Source organism: Mesocricetus auratus, unplaced genomic scaffold, assembly GCF_017639785.1.
Source record: "Mesocricetus auratus isolate SY011 unplaced genomic scaffold, BCM_Maur_2.0 Super-Scaffold_100020, whole genome shotgun sequence".
Classification (NCBI taxonomy): domain Eukaryota; kingdom Metazoa; phylum Chordata; class Mammalia; order Rodentia; family Cricetidae; genus Mesocricetus; species Mesocricetus auratus.
The window spans coordinates 25225052-25239932 of record NW_024429201.1 but is presented as its reverse complement, the minus strand read 5'-3'; the positions used below and the strand labels follow the sequence as shown (position 1 = coordinate 25239932).

Sequence of the window (14881 nt, the reverse complement as noted above, 5' to 3'; positions counted from 1 at the left end):
AAAAAAGTCAGGGAAAGGGTTAGGTCATTTAAAAGATCAAAAGACAGCAACGAAGTTGCCTAAAGATAGTGAGATTCAGATGGTCCTGGGCTGGGGGTAGGGGAGTGGTCTCTTGTCTTCCGTGACTCCTAGAGTAGGGTTATGAAACCGCATTTTCCTGTAGTATCTGTATGGTAAAAGAGCAGGACAACGTCTTTCACTTTCTTGTCCTGATGCTACTCCTGATGTCATCCACGATGGCAAGGTGAGGTTTCTAGTCACAAAGTCACTCAACAAACATTGTTATGAGCTTTGTATTTTACATCCTATGGTGTGCAAGGACTGCTTTTGAATAGAATCCAGCTGTCATTTCATCGGCAGATGTTTACGTGGAGCCTGTGTGTGGAGTGCGGGCTTGTTCCTGGTTCTAGGAATACAAGGCCCACAGAACAGCCGTTCTGGCTCCATCAGACACAGCAGCTGCTGGCCGAGCACAGCTTCCTCATCAGCAAAGATAGGATGCTAATTCCGCTCTGCCTGGCTTTCAGGCGTGCAGCAAACCCTAAGCGAAGGACTGCACAAGAAAATGTGTGAGCTGTAAAAGCATGTGGGAAACTGCATCTCACACGGAAGTACAAAGGTGTTGTTAATTTGTTTAAAGCAGCTTAGACAAGTCCAGTGTAACATTAAAGTATTTATGTACTATTATGTACATGGGGTTGTTCATATGCATATTTATACATTCTGAAATGTTGAGGGTCACCAGAGATGGGTGTGCTGGCAAAAGCCTCCGGAGGCTGAGGCAGGATGTCAACCTCAAAGTCATCACAGGCTGTGGAAGATATATAGTGAAACCTTGTCTCAAAACCAAACTGAAACAGCAACAAAAAAGAGAGTTCTATGAGTTCTTTCTATAGTTTTACAACTTTTCTGTCAGTCTGAAATTGTGTGTCTGACTACAGAGTCACACCCCATGCTGTTAAACGTGTGCAGAAAATACGAGTTTTGTCTGACAGATTTTTGAAGATTAGAATTTAGATATAGAGAGGTGCAACAATTTTGTCTTCATCAGACAGACAAACACAGTTTTCCCTAATAAGGTGTAATTAGACAAATGCAGCAGTTACTATCATGTCAGTCCAAGAGAAGGTTCCAGCCTGCTTTTTTCTTCTCACTTTAAAATTGATTCTTGAGCTGTTGATGGTGGCACACACCTTTAGTCCCAGAACTCAGGAGGCAGAGGTATGCAGATCTCTGAGTTTGAGGCCAGCCTGGTCTACAGATCAAGTGTGTGGGGGGGTATATACAGAGAAACCATGCCTTGAAAAAATAAAACAAAACCTTGTCTTTAAAATGACAATTTTTGGTTTGGTGTCACCAAATATACCATGGAATCTCTTCCCAGAATTCTTATTAATTCATACTGTGACTTTCTGTGTTAGACACCAATAGAATAAAGAGACTGGTGACCAGGAAAGAAAGCAAGAACTAAGGAATTAATAGATCACATTCTTTGGTCATGTTTCACAGGATTAACTGAGTGCCCTTTGTGTCCTGAGTCTCCAAGCCAGGTATATCCTTGAGGCCCCTCCACATGAGCTTCAGTGGCCTTTGAGAGCCCAGCCCCTCCCTGTGCTGACTGCCCACAACCGCCCTGCAGCCTGCGAGCCTTCACGCCCCCCCCCCCAGCTTCCTTCATCCACCTTGATCCACCACATCACACCTTCCTCTGACGGATGCTCCTGTAACCCGGACCTCCCTTCAAAGAGTGCTTCATTGCTGTGGTGGCCACATTTTTAGTTTTGCTTGCTTGGTCTCCTGGGTCTGCTACAAGCTTCAGAGCTCCAAGGCCTTGTATGTCCAGCCCCACACACAGCAGGGATGAAGGAAGCACTTGATAAACAAGAGAGGAAATACTCTGAAGGAAATATGACAGTGACAAACAAGCCCCTCTACCCTAAGAGCAATGCCAATGCTAGAATGACATCCTTCAGGGACTTGTGTAAGGAAACCATGCAGTTTAAGGCTGAGAATAAGCCATGAAAATGATCGGATGTGTTTACCGGACATTCATATTGGATGTGGGCATTGGGAGAGGGCTGAGATCAGTGACAGATATGATATTGTCCCTGCCTTCAAAATGCTCCCGGTGCAGCCAGGAAGACCATCCTACAAACTGAGGACTGGAGATGCCAGAAGAGGAGGATACTTCCCACCCATCACCCTTCAGCCTGGGGAGCGCTAGAGAGAAGAGGATGCATAGGTGCCAAGCTACGGGAAGATTAGGGCTTTTCTAAGACTAAAATCAATAGGAGAGAGAGAGAGAGAGAGTGTGTGTGTGTAGGGGGGGGCATGTGCATATCAGAGGATGGGTGCCTTCTTCGATTGCTCTCCAATTTGTTTTTTGAGACAGAGTCTCTCACTGATTAGGCCAGGAAGGCTGGTCAGAAAGACCCCCAGGACCCTCTTTGCTACACCAGAGCTGAGATCACAGGTGGACGCCACATGCCGACTTTGTTTGCAGGGATCCTGGGGATCGAGCTCGGGCCTCTTGCTTGCATAGCCAGCACCTTCCCATCTGAGGCCAGGCCCAGAATGTGGGGTTTGGGTTTTTGCTTGTTTTTGGTTTTGTTTTGATTTTTGTTTGTCTGTTTGTTGAGACAGAGTTTCTCTATGTAGCCCTAACTGTCTTGAAACTAACTCTGTAGACCAGGCTGGCCTTGAGCTCGCAGAGATCTGCCTGCCTCTGCTTCCTGAGTGCTGAGATTAAAGGCGTGCGCCACCACCAACCGGCCCAGAATGTGGTTTTTAAATGAGAAAAGAGATGTCTACATTGAGGAAGAAGCAGCCGCTGCCACCTGCTACTGCTCATTTCCCGAGCCCCATTAGGTGCAGGCCGCCTAGTCAGGGTTCAGATGCCCCAGGTTTCTAAGTGCAAATTGCAGCCCGTAGGTGGGAAGTTCTAGAGACAGGCAAGCAAGGGAATCAGACGCAAACTGGACCTGCTATCTGCAAATGAGTCACCACTGCTAAAACACTGTCTTCCAGACAGGAAAGCCCACCCTCACATCCAGAATGGAAGGACAAAGCAGAGACCGTGATCATTGGAGGTGGCTGTGTGGGCGTGAGTCTGGCTTATCATCTGGCCAAGGCTGGAATGAAAGATGTGGTCCTGCTGGAGAAGTCCGAGCTCACGGCTGGCTCTACCTGGCACGCAGTAAGGAGATCACCCCAAAGTGTACCATGTATGCCCCCAACTGTGCACCAGTTCCTCCAATTCACCGCTCCTACAGAGAGCTCTCCAGAGTGTGGGATCCCTCACCTCACCAGAAAGTGTACTGTCAGTTGACTGGGGTAGGAAATCGTTATCTGGATATCCTTTATGTTGAACATGCAGATTCTGGATTCTGATTCTGACTGTGCCCTTTTCCACCCTGGTAACTTCCAGAAAGTTCCTTCAGTTTCCATTTTCTGATGCATCCCATTTTGTGAGTTGTTCTAGTTGAAGCAGCATGGCAGAGCTGCACTAGGGATGGCCTTGGATTGACGTGGCTCCCATATTGCCCAGTGGTTACTCCTGAGTCAGTGAGGGATGGGGAAGGAAGATTCTATGATTGGCAATGCACTGTGCTCTCTCTCTATCGCTATATCTCTCTATATATTTGGAATACACAGACAGACACACACATATAACACATATATACACACTATTGCTGTGATGAAACACCATGACCAAAAGCAACTTGGGGAGGAAAGGGTTTATTTCACTCAGTTTCTTAGAACAGTTCATCATCAAAAGCACTTGGGCAGGAACTCAAGCAGGACAGGAACGTGGAACTGATGCATTGGCCATGGAGGAACGGGGCTTACTGACTTGCTCCTCAAGCCTTGCTCAGCATGCTTTCTTACAGAACTCAGGACCAGGGATGGCACCACCCACCATTCACAATAGGCTGCACTGCCCCATGTCAATCACCAATTAAGAACCTGGCCTGTAGGCTTGCATATCGGCCCATCTTATGGAGGCATTTTCTCAATCGAGGCTCCCCCCTCTATAGCTTGCGTCAAGCTGACAGGAAACTAGCCAGCACCACGTACATTTTGTTATCACGCAAGACAGAAGGATTGTGCTAGGGCACCGTGGTCGGTCCCAGAAGGGAACAAAACAAGCAGCCCTTTCCTCCTGGAGCTAGTCTTGGGCACAGAAAGCACTCAGAGTGGGACCTGAGCCTTGAAGAAAAGAGAGACTTGGTAATGATTCTAGAATGCAGGAGGAACTGTTGGGGAGGCAAGTACAAGAGAAGAGACTACACAGAGTGGGAAGCAGGCGACAAGGGACCTAAGGGGCTTGAGGTTAGCCAGGCAAGAACATTTAGGCAGAGGCAAACTGAGGTGAGCGGTGCTTATACTGCCTCACACTTCCTGACTGTTAGGTGGGGCAGGCGGATGCACATTAAATGGAATGCCTTGTTTGTTCATGGACAGTGCTTTGCTGTGACTTGCATTTCAGAGTAGACTACGGGATTCTCTGAGATTTCTCTGGCTGTCCCACCAATACAAGACACATCCTTAGCCTGAACTCTTTAAGACAAGCAGGCACAGATTATAAGATAATATCCCTAATGTGAAGTTAACTGTGTAAAATGTTTGTCCCTAAAAGACACCAAAATAGTGGGGAAAGCATCCCCTACCCCTATTGGCAAAGCATCAAGCCAGAGCCAAATGGGGAACTCGTTGTGGAGTTAGACAGCAGCAGCTCGGTGAATTGTGCCCCTTTGGAATAAGGGACTGGGCAGGACCTGCCCTAGGAACTGGTTCTGGGAGCTTTTACAAGTCCACGAGCCTTCTCCGTAAGGAATGACATCCCCAAGTTCCACATGCCAAGAATTTTAAATCCAGACATAACTGGGTACAGATTGGGAGTGTGCGAAGTCGGAGCACCTGCTAAATGGACAGACTGAAAATGAAAGCAGCTTCCCTGGAGATCCCTGGAGTTTGATGTGTTGTCTGTGATGGAAATACCCACAATGTACAGGAAAAGAGGGATGGAGGATGTCATAGCCTGAGACGGGATGTTCAAAGTGCAGCCAAGTCTGCAGATCCCAAGGTCTTGCTCAGTACACAAGGAACAGCATCATAACTGGTTTTGGAGAGTAGGATCCTCCACTTCCTGAGGGTGACGTCACAGCATAATCTTAAGAGATCCCAGGATGGAAGACCCAAGGTGGAAGATATTCTAGAACTTTCCACTTATTTACATTCACAAGAAAGAAATTAAACTTTACTAACATGAGTAGCATCTGACGTGACTGACGTATTGCTTAAGATCCCCCAGGTTCTCTGGGGGCAGGTTGGCTCTGCACAGTGGGCTCATCTGGGCTCTTTCTTTGATTGCTATGTGAAGCCATCATTGTGACTGGCTTTACTTAGCCTTTTAGTAGAGTGTGTGAAGGAAAAGGAGGTTGGTAGTGTTGCACTATGAAAAGACTTGTTACCTGGCAGTGGTGATAAGGGTTGTGAAAATTAAACATGTTTCTTTTACAAATAGGCAAGTGTTCCAAATGTGTTGATCTTTGGTAATCCAAATGGATATGGGTGGTTTCTATCTAGCAGCTATATAGGTTTTCAAAGCTATGTCTTAGAGTGTGGCTTAATGGTGGACTGCTTATCTAGGAGCACTAGAAAAAAAATAGGTGCAGCTTATTCCTTCCAAGCAAGGGTGATGGAGGGAGGTAGCTGGTTTGCAAAGCAGCCCTGCTGGGAGGAGAGCTTGCTAAAAAGGGATAGTTAGAAATGGGGATATTGTGGTTAGATTTTCTAGATGTTTCTCCTTTGTGAGACCATTTTTAACCTGTTAAGATTTTTTTCTGGTAAGGAAGTCCAGTAGGATTTTTTCCCATCATACTTTCCAAGTTGTAGGAGGAACAGAGAGACAAGAGACCATGGTAGTCAACAGTCACCAGGAGCCTTTGTATAGGCCAGCGCAGTAACAGGTGCCTGAAGTGGAGGATGGGGTTTAAGACACAGATAACATGGCCGAGAGAACACGGTTTCCACTGGGGTCTATGCACGTCTTCTGCTGCCTTAGCCTCTGAAATCAGTCTCAAGCATAGGAGGCCTAAGAAGAAAGCTGCGGTTAATCCTACTTGCCAGTTCTAGGATCGCCAAGAAGACAAACATCAGCACACATCTGTGAGGGAGTTGCTCAACTGTGTTAGTCACTGTGGGAGGACCCTCTGACTGTGGGGAGCACCATGCCAGGGTTCCAGCTGAATACAAAGGCAAAGGAGCACTCAGACCCAGCATCCACCTCTCTCTACTTCCTGAGGGCAGATGCCGCCTTCCCCTCTGCTCCATGCCTTCCCCACCACGATGGGTGTCACCTGCAGACTGCAAGGCATAATAAACCTTTTCGTCCTCAAATGGCTTCTCGCCTGGTATTCACTCACAACAATGAGAAAGGAAACTAACGCCTGGGAAGATTGAAAGTTGAATGGGAGACTGCTAAAAACGAAAAGGAATTAAAACAAACCAAGCAACCAACCATCCTGGGTGGAAAGCCGGCCTAGAATCAGGCTGTACTTTCAATCCAGTGTGTACACAGCTCAGTAATGAAGTACATTAATCACAACACTCTACTGAAAACGTGGTTCATGGGCTTAACATTCAAAAGCTTTCTGGCACAATAAGTAAGATGAAATTTATATAAGATACTCCACTCACCCCAAGCTCATTTAGTGTGTGCTTTACGATCTCTATTAATGCAGTAACCTATATTTGCATGTCATGTGTAAATAAAGGCACAAGAATATTCTGGTGGTTATGTACAGCATTCTAACTGAGCAAACGTATGGATAAAGGATGTGGAACCACTGGAGTATATGATGACTTAGGCCAGTGGCCGGGTTTTCTGAGGCAGTAAAGGCCCCTGAAAGACAGGAAAACATGTTAGATAGACTAGGGGTTCACACGGTAAGTTAGCATCCAGCACACTCCCTATTGCTTAGCACCCTTTGACTGCCTAACTCCTGCAGTTTTTATTACTTGGTAATTGTCATTGCACTATAGGGAAGAGTGTTCCTTTCTTGTTATTTTAAATTTATGTCAACAAGAATTTGCAAATTCTGCACTTACTAAAAGGTAGGTGTGTGTGTGTGTGTGTGTGTGTGTGTGTGTGTGTGTTTGAGACAGGGTCTCATGTAGCACAGATTGGCCTTGAACACCCTGTGTGGCCAAGGATGACCTTGGACTCCTGATCCTCCTGCTTCTACTTCACTACACTGGGATTGCAGCCCACGCCACACCCCTGTCCAAAGGGCTATACTTCTAAAGGATTCTGTCTCAGTCTTTTTCCCTTTACCTTCTCTACCAACTGCTATTGTTTTCTTTTTTCCAGGCCAAGGGTCTCTTGCTGTGAAGACTTCTCTCACCTTACCAGTGTTGGGAGTCTTAACTAACGAGCCAACTCTTCAGCCCCCTTACTTTTTATGTCCCCTCCTCTATGGCCTGACATTTAACCATGTGCCTGAAGGCTAAGACCAGTGTTTTCTCCTTTCTGACTTTTCACTTACTACATCCACATGGAAGTCACAGAAGAGACTTCCCAGATGTCACAAAACAGTTGTTTAATCAGTAGTAGACAATATACAAGAAGATTCAAGTGACCTGAATGCAGTAGAAGTATGGTAGGGATAAGTCTAAATTTTAAACACAAGTTAAAAAACAAAAGTCAACACAAGAAACTGCTAACCAGTTATAGCTAGGAAAAACCCACTCGCTTACTCCTGACTGTCCCAGCAACTACGAATAGAGAGATGCATGGACTCCTCCTAGGTGGATATTCTCTTTCAGTAAGGAATTTAGCTTCTTTCTTGGGCATGCATTTCCAAAAGAATTTGTTCCCTAAACAAAGTACTGAGTGTCTTTTATGAGCTCATGTGATTCTTTCAAATGAAAATTCATTAGCCCCTTGTTTCTGGGGTAGGGGAACAAAGGATAGTGTATAGGTGGATGTAGATAATGGAACTTTCTGGTGGCCTGGTACGGAAGTTTGAGTAGGAATTGCCCCCTATTCGAGCTCATATATTAGAATGTTTGGTCATTACAGAATAGTGCTACTTGAGGGGGATTAGGAGGTGTGGCCTTGTTGAAGTAGGTGTGTCTTTGTGGGAGGAAGTGTGTCACTAGGGTGAGCTTTGGAGTTTCAAAAGCTCAAGCCAGGCCCAGAGTCTCTCTCCCTGCGGCCTGAGGATCCAGATGTAGAACTCTCAGCTACCATGTCTGCTGGTGTGCCGCCATGCTCCCTGCCATGATGACAATGGACTAAACCTCTGAACTGTAAGCCAGCCCCAATTAAATGCTTCCCTTTATGAGAGTTGCAGTGGTCACAGTGTCTCTTCACAGCAACAGAACAGAGACTAAGACACCTGAACTCACACAGGGATGTGGCTTACAGGTTCTCCAGGATCAGAGCTCTGGCCAGGACTCAGGAGCATTTGTCTTCTCAATCGATGGGCAGAAGATGTATTGAAGACAGAATTGGGGTCACTGGTAGATACCTGAAGGCCAGGGATGCTCCCTGATTGAACGGCGAAAGTTCATACAAACACTGAATATCAAACGTGAAAGGAAAAGAGTGACTTGGCCATGTTTCTAAACCCCGGTGGAAGTTCTTCTGCAGCGGAGACGATTCTCTACTCTCCCCAGAGCAGTGCTACAAGATGGCTTCGGAGCTGGATGGGATTTTTGTCAGAAGCATCACTTGTGTGTGTGTGTGTGACACTTCGACAAGCTTAGATGGAAGCATTGAGCTTCTGGTTTCTAAACGGTGGTTGACTGACTTTAATGGGAATAGTTTTGAGTTCCAGAGAATCAGATTCCCATGGGAGAAAGTTATAAATATTCCTAAACGGATTTGTGTTTGAACAGATTGTGTTCTGATGAGCTCCCCAAGATAAATTAGCTGAAAAATGAGACCCCAGATACTTAATTAAGAAAACTCTTGCTTTATGTAATTGCCTAGAATTCTTGGTCTGGATGCTGCATTGCATCTCTCAGAGTTGGTGCAAGGGGCTACAACATTTCTAATATTTATACATCTTTTCCAAAGAACAATTAATCAGTATTTGTTCAACAAATATGTGTAGGTGCTGCCTATTTGGAGTTATTTGGAATACAATATATTATAATGTACCTATAAGATGTCTAGGAAACAAATGTGTTTCTTTTTTTATTGACCTGGGTTCTCATAACGAGGCATTATTTTGCTTACATGAATATCCAAACTTTAAAAATTCAACCCCCAGCAATTAATTAGTTAATGTGTGTGTGTGTGTGTGCGCGTGTGCGCGCGCGCGCGCACGCGCACACACTTGTTCAGTCATGAATACGAGAGAATAATTTGCAGGACTTTGTCCTCTCTTATTACCCAGTGGGCTCTGGGGATCCTAGGGATGGAACTCATCAGGCATGGTGGGAGGTACTTTTACCCACTGAGCCATTTCCCTGGTCTTGAAATTCAAAACACTTCTGGTCCCGTGCATTTCAGATGAAAAACAATCAACCACAGCATATGTTCTAAACCTTCCACCTAACTGGCTCCATTTTACCCTTTTCCTAGTGATGTTTAGGTTCTTCATGGCCGTGTCTGCGGCCTGGCTCTTACTCTGCTTGTATGGTTGAAGTTGATTCAGATACCATGTGATGAGCCATCTGCTCTGGGGTCTCCAACCGCTGCCAATGTGTTCTTTCTTCCATCCCTCCTATACTTCTTCATGTCTCAGGAGCACCAAATTGCTGTTTGCAAGAAGTTATCGACATTGTGCAAATGCCAACACTTATTTCAGTATTTTCTTCCCTCCCTATTTTAAGGCAGGTTTAACAACTTACTTTCACCCTGGGATAAACTTGAAGAAAATACACTATGACAGCATCAAACTTTACGAGAAGCTGGAAGAAGAAACTGGACAGGTAAACCACTGAGTTTGAAGTTGTCTGTGAGGTCAGCCAATTAGATATCACAGTTGTCTGTGGTAGAGAGAGAGAAAGGCTAAGGTATGAACCTGGGTTGATTTTAACATCTCTTTAATTTCTTCAAGCGTATTATCTATGTAATTAACTATTCTTCATTTTTAAAGGAAGAGATTATTATAAATATGTAGCAACTTTTCAAACTTTGCTTAGTCAGTTCTCAAGCTAGAAAATATCAAGTCAGAGCACTTCAGCAAGTGGACTGCACAGGCTCTGATGGCGAGCTGACTGCCACATGGCTTTAGAAACAGCACTCTAAGCCCCAATCCTTGTCTTTTTTCCGTTTCCTTTCTTTATGTTTATCCCTTCTCATATTGACTGTACCCACAAAATAAAAGGTTTCCATGGGCTAAGGTCAAGGCTTCTGAATGTCTTCATGCATTTATTCTTGATGAAGAACGCTAAACTATCCCCCAGCCCCCCACCAGAGTCTTCAGGATCAAGACCACAGACTTAGGCTCTGAGGCTCACAGCCTTCATGGCTTGGTTTTCCAATATTCTCTCTTGCCTCTATTTCCTTTGCTTGTGTGCTTTACATGTTCTCAACAGTGCATAATTCTGGAATGTTCTGGGTGCTCTCACACCTCTGCTTTCTAAATTTGTGTTGTTTTCTTCCTACCTGTTCTGACTGGAACCACTTTCCCCTCACCCTACACAGATGACCAACCAACTCCTCATGCTTCTAACACACTGTGTGTGTACACACTGTTGTGACACACAGCGCATGTGCATGCTTCCCGACACACAGTGTGTGTGCATACTGTTCTAACACACTGTCCCACTGTCATTGTTACTTTATTGTTGGTCTTCCCTGCAGAGCGTAACACCTTGAAGACCAGGACTGCCTTGGTGACCCAGGGCTTCACCAAGACTTTTCAAATGGAAAGACTTTGAGAAGTGCCAAATGACTCTCACCACAGTAGTGCGCTAGTTGTAGCAGCATGCTGGTTGGCTCTCTGTAGTCCCTCCCTAAGCCCTCTGGCTTTCCCCTTTTCACACACTGCTCCTTCACTCTGTATTTGAACCCTCAGTCCACGCAACAGTATGCTCTTAACTGCCCTACCTTTACCTGTAGACAGATGGTTCTGTCAGTCAGGGGCTCGCCTCTCTTGTCCACCCAGCAGCTCAGGCTTACCCTACTGCCTGACACACAGGAGCACAGAGGGAACTGTTGCTGAATGAGTATCTTATGAAAATAAGTATAAAATGAATGGCTTATGAAAATAAGCTGCAAATGTCCTATGTGATTATTATGTTTGCCACAGAATAAATTTTTCTTCTACTCACTTGATTTTTCATTGTGTTGGAGAACTGTGATTAAGTGCCAGAGGATAGTTTATTTATGTACTTTTATTGGAATTATTGTCACAGGTGGTGGGATTCCATCAACCAGGTAGTATCAGACTTGCTACCACTCCTGAAAGGGTAGATGAATTTAAATATCAAATGACACGGACCAACTGGCATGCAACGGAACAGTATATTATTGAGCCTGAAAAAATCCAAGAGATGTTCCCCTTACTCAACATGAACAAGGTATTTTGTTTGTTTGTGTGGTTGGTTTTGTTTTTTATTTTTTATTTGAGACAAGTTTTCTCTGTGTTAACAACGCTGGAACTCTCTTTGTAGACCAGGCTGGCCTCAAACTCACAGAGATCTACCTGCGTCTGCCTCCCAAGTGCTGGGATTAAAGGTGTGTGCCACCCCTGCCCTGCTTGAATTAGGTATTTATTTGAAGGGCAATTTTACTTTGTCAACTTGAACTAAAATTATTTTTAAAATGTACTTTAATGAGTTCAATGAATTTATGAATTTGATAAGTTAAAATTAAAACTAATGTGTGCATACGTTTAGAATGGCAACTTTAGATGACTGGTCCAGGAATGTGGACAAATCACACGGTGAGCTGTTATTAAATAATATTTGCAGCGGCAATGAAAACCCTTTCAGTTTCTGCCTGTGATAACTAAAGAAACATTCCAAAGCCTTTCTGTGACTGGATCGCTCAGACTGAAGTTCACCAACACACGGGCTTCAAAGACCATGACACCCTGCTATGATGATTCTACAAAGGGTTTGCTGAGGTTTTAGAACTCAAGAAGCCCTGTGCCATCCTTACACTTCCTGGCTCCTAGCTTTATGTCCCTGTCAGACTGAGCGAGGCACAGATCTAGATCAACTTTGAATGTCTTTAGAGAATCCGCTTGGCATGGAATTTAATGTTTGTTCCTTCCTGGATGATCATCCCTTTCAACATAATGATAGCAACATTAACACCTACTTCAGTAGTATTTCTGCAACAGAGACCATATTAAGTCTCTCCTATACAGAATCTGGCTATTGTGCCCCCCAAAAAACAGTATCTTAAACAGTTTATACATTGGGATGAGTGTGTTCAATTCAGCATTGTTGGAGGAAAGATTTGAACCCAGGTTCCTGATGCATGCTGTGCAGATGCCCTGGGTATGGATAGTCAGCAGGTTGCTTAGGGAAGCAGACAGTTGTTTCCCTGCTAGTGACTGTGTCAGGAGTTCCTGTCTCTGAGTGTTGGTGTAGCTGCTGTGCATGCTGGGGTGCTGTGCTCTTGGCAGCTTGTACAGGCCACGGGAACTCCTTGTCTATTGGTTGGTGTGATAGCAGTGTCTTCATTGAAATCCACCTCCGCTACACTACTAAGAATCCATTTATGTCTCTTTATATGTCAACCCTGCAACACTTGCCTAGAAGCTCTCATCATTACAGATTTTTCTCAAATATTAGGCAATGGAAACACATGGACTAGGGACAGAGTGCCAAACCAAACAGACACAGGATCACTACAAGGACATGTTCATTATAAAACACCAGTGTGACATCCGCAAGTCGGCAGGAGTGTGAATTCCATTAAAACCCAAAGTCTCTTGCACTGGACCGATAAGTACAAAGACTAAACTATAGTAAAAAAATTTGAGACAAAGAAGAGCTCAGGCCCAGTTGGTATCTCTCATTAATTCTAATGGATACTTGAAGAGTTAATACAAATCCTTCAGAAAGTCTTTAAAGTTAGAATTGAATACTTCCCAAAACAGCCTACAAAGTTAGCATGTCTCTTACAGAAAATGAGACAAAAACATCAGGAAAAAACAAAAACAAAGCAAAAGCCAAAACTACTATAGTATTGTATGAATATAGATGGGAAAGTCTTTAACAAAAATCCAGTAAATTGTACCAAGGATTCTACAATATGGTCAAATGGAGTGTGTCCCAGGAATGTAAGATTGGTTTAAAAGCTAAATCTCAATCAATATAATGTAATAACATCACATTAACAAAGCGCAAAGAACACAAAATAGTTAAACAGATGCAGGAAAAGTATTTGTCAAGACTCTCTTTGATGGCAAATTCTTGTCCAGTAGCTGAGATCTCGTTGTAGCGTGCCACTGAGCTGACTCTGTCACTCACTTCTTCCTAGTCCGTCCTTTTACTATTTCTCTCACATACCTAAGTTGAAGCCTTAACACAAAGCAGGCACGCAGGAAGTCATCGTTGAGTAATGAGTTGAGTATACATTTTCATCAAGTGTACATGTGTGCACGTGGATACGGGGGAGATGGAAGCTAGGTTACCACTCTAACACTAAACTACAGTCCCAGCCCATTTTTTTGTTTTATTTTGAGACATGGTCTCTCCAAGCTGTCCAAGCTGGCACTGAACTCACTCTATTCCAGGCAGGTATTGAACTTGGAATCCTGCCTTATCCTTGCTAGTAGCTGGGATTACAGACATGTATCACCAGTCCCAGCTGGTATCAGAAATGCATTAATATGCAAATTTATTTACAGTATTGAATAATTAAATATGCCATAACTGATATATCAGCTAGAATTAGATTTGGCTTTAAACATGAAAAACTGAAATAATAATGCTGAAGCAAGGCTATTTCTCTTTCATCCAAGCATTTATCCTGGCTCAATATGTCAACTTAACACAAGTTAAAGTCATCTGAGAGGAGGGAACCTCAGTTAAGAAAATGCCTCCATAAGACCAGGCTGTAGGCAAGCTTGTAAGACATTTTTTTAAATTAGCAATTCATTTGGGAGGGCCCAGCCCATTGTAGGTGGCGCCATCCCTGGGCTGCTGGTCCTGGGTTCTGTAAGAAAGCTGACTGAGCATGCCATGGGGAGCAAGCCAGTAAGTAGTGTCCTCCATGGCCTCTGCATCAGCTCCTGCCTCCAAGTTCCTCCCCTGCCTGAGTTCCTGTCCTGACTTCCTTTGATGATAGTCTGTTCTTTAGAAGCCTGAGCTGAATAAACCCTTTCCTTTCCATGCTGTTTCTATCACTGTAGTGATAGAAACCTTAATTAAGGACGCATTGCATAGCCAAGAAGTCATCAAGATTTCAAGGATCAAGTCACCTTCTGGATCACTGCTTTATCATTCCCGGGGTGTGACTCTTGTGTTATTATTCCACATTGGCAGATAGAGCCCAGCCATCACATCCAGATTCCAGACCCTAGGATGGAGAAAGGGACAAAGACGTACACCAGTTGTCTTTTTGGAGTGGCTCATGAAATGAAAGCTATACTCTTTGTTCTTAGTGGCGTGTGTCCAGTTATTGGAGGCCATTGCAAGGCTTTATCAAGTGACTCGTCATTGTGACAAATCACTCAACTCCCATGGTGAATCTTGCTCAAGTTTGAGTAGGACTTAGAAAAAAAGATATGGTAAATGCGGTCGAGATGCTTTCCCTCCATGCTAGAATCAAAACCCAGAGCCTCTGCTACTCAGCCATGTACACCTTTAGCCAATGATTTACGTTTAAAGTCTAGTTTTATTAAACATCTTCTTAGCAGGCTATATTTGCACTGAATAATATACAGGCATTTCTGTATGT

General features: G+C 44.2%; 1 protein-coding gene across 1 annotated transcript in view; it reads left to right on the top strand.

Moving 5' to 3' along the window:
- Nucleotides 1–14881, top strand: part of Dmgdh (dimethylglycine dehydrogenase) — a 68376-nt gene that overhangs the window by 599 nt on the left and 52896 nt on the right. Inside the window, exons 2-4 of the mRNA XM_005065650.3 lie at nucleotides 3028–3196; nucleotides 9850–9948; nucleotides 11380–11544. Coding sequence (XP_005065707.1) covers nucleotides 3028–3196; nucleotides 9850–9948; nucleotides 11380–11544 — 433 coding nt within the window. The remainder of the gene's footprint in view (nucleotides 1–3027; nucleotides 3197–9849; nucleotides 9949–11379; nucleotides 11545–14881) is intronic.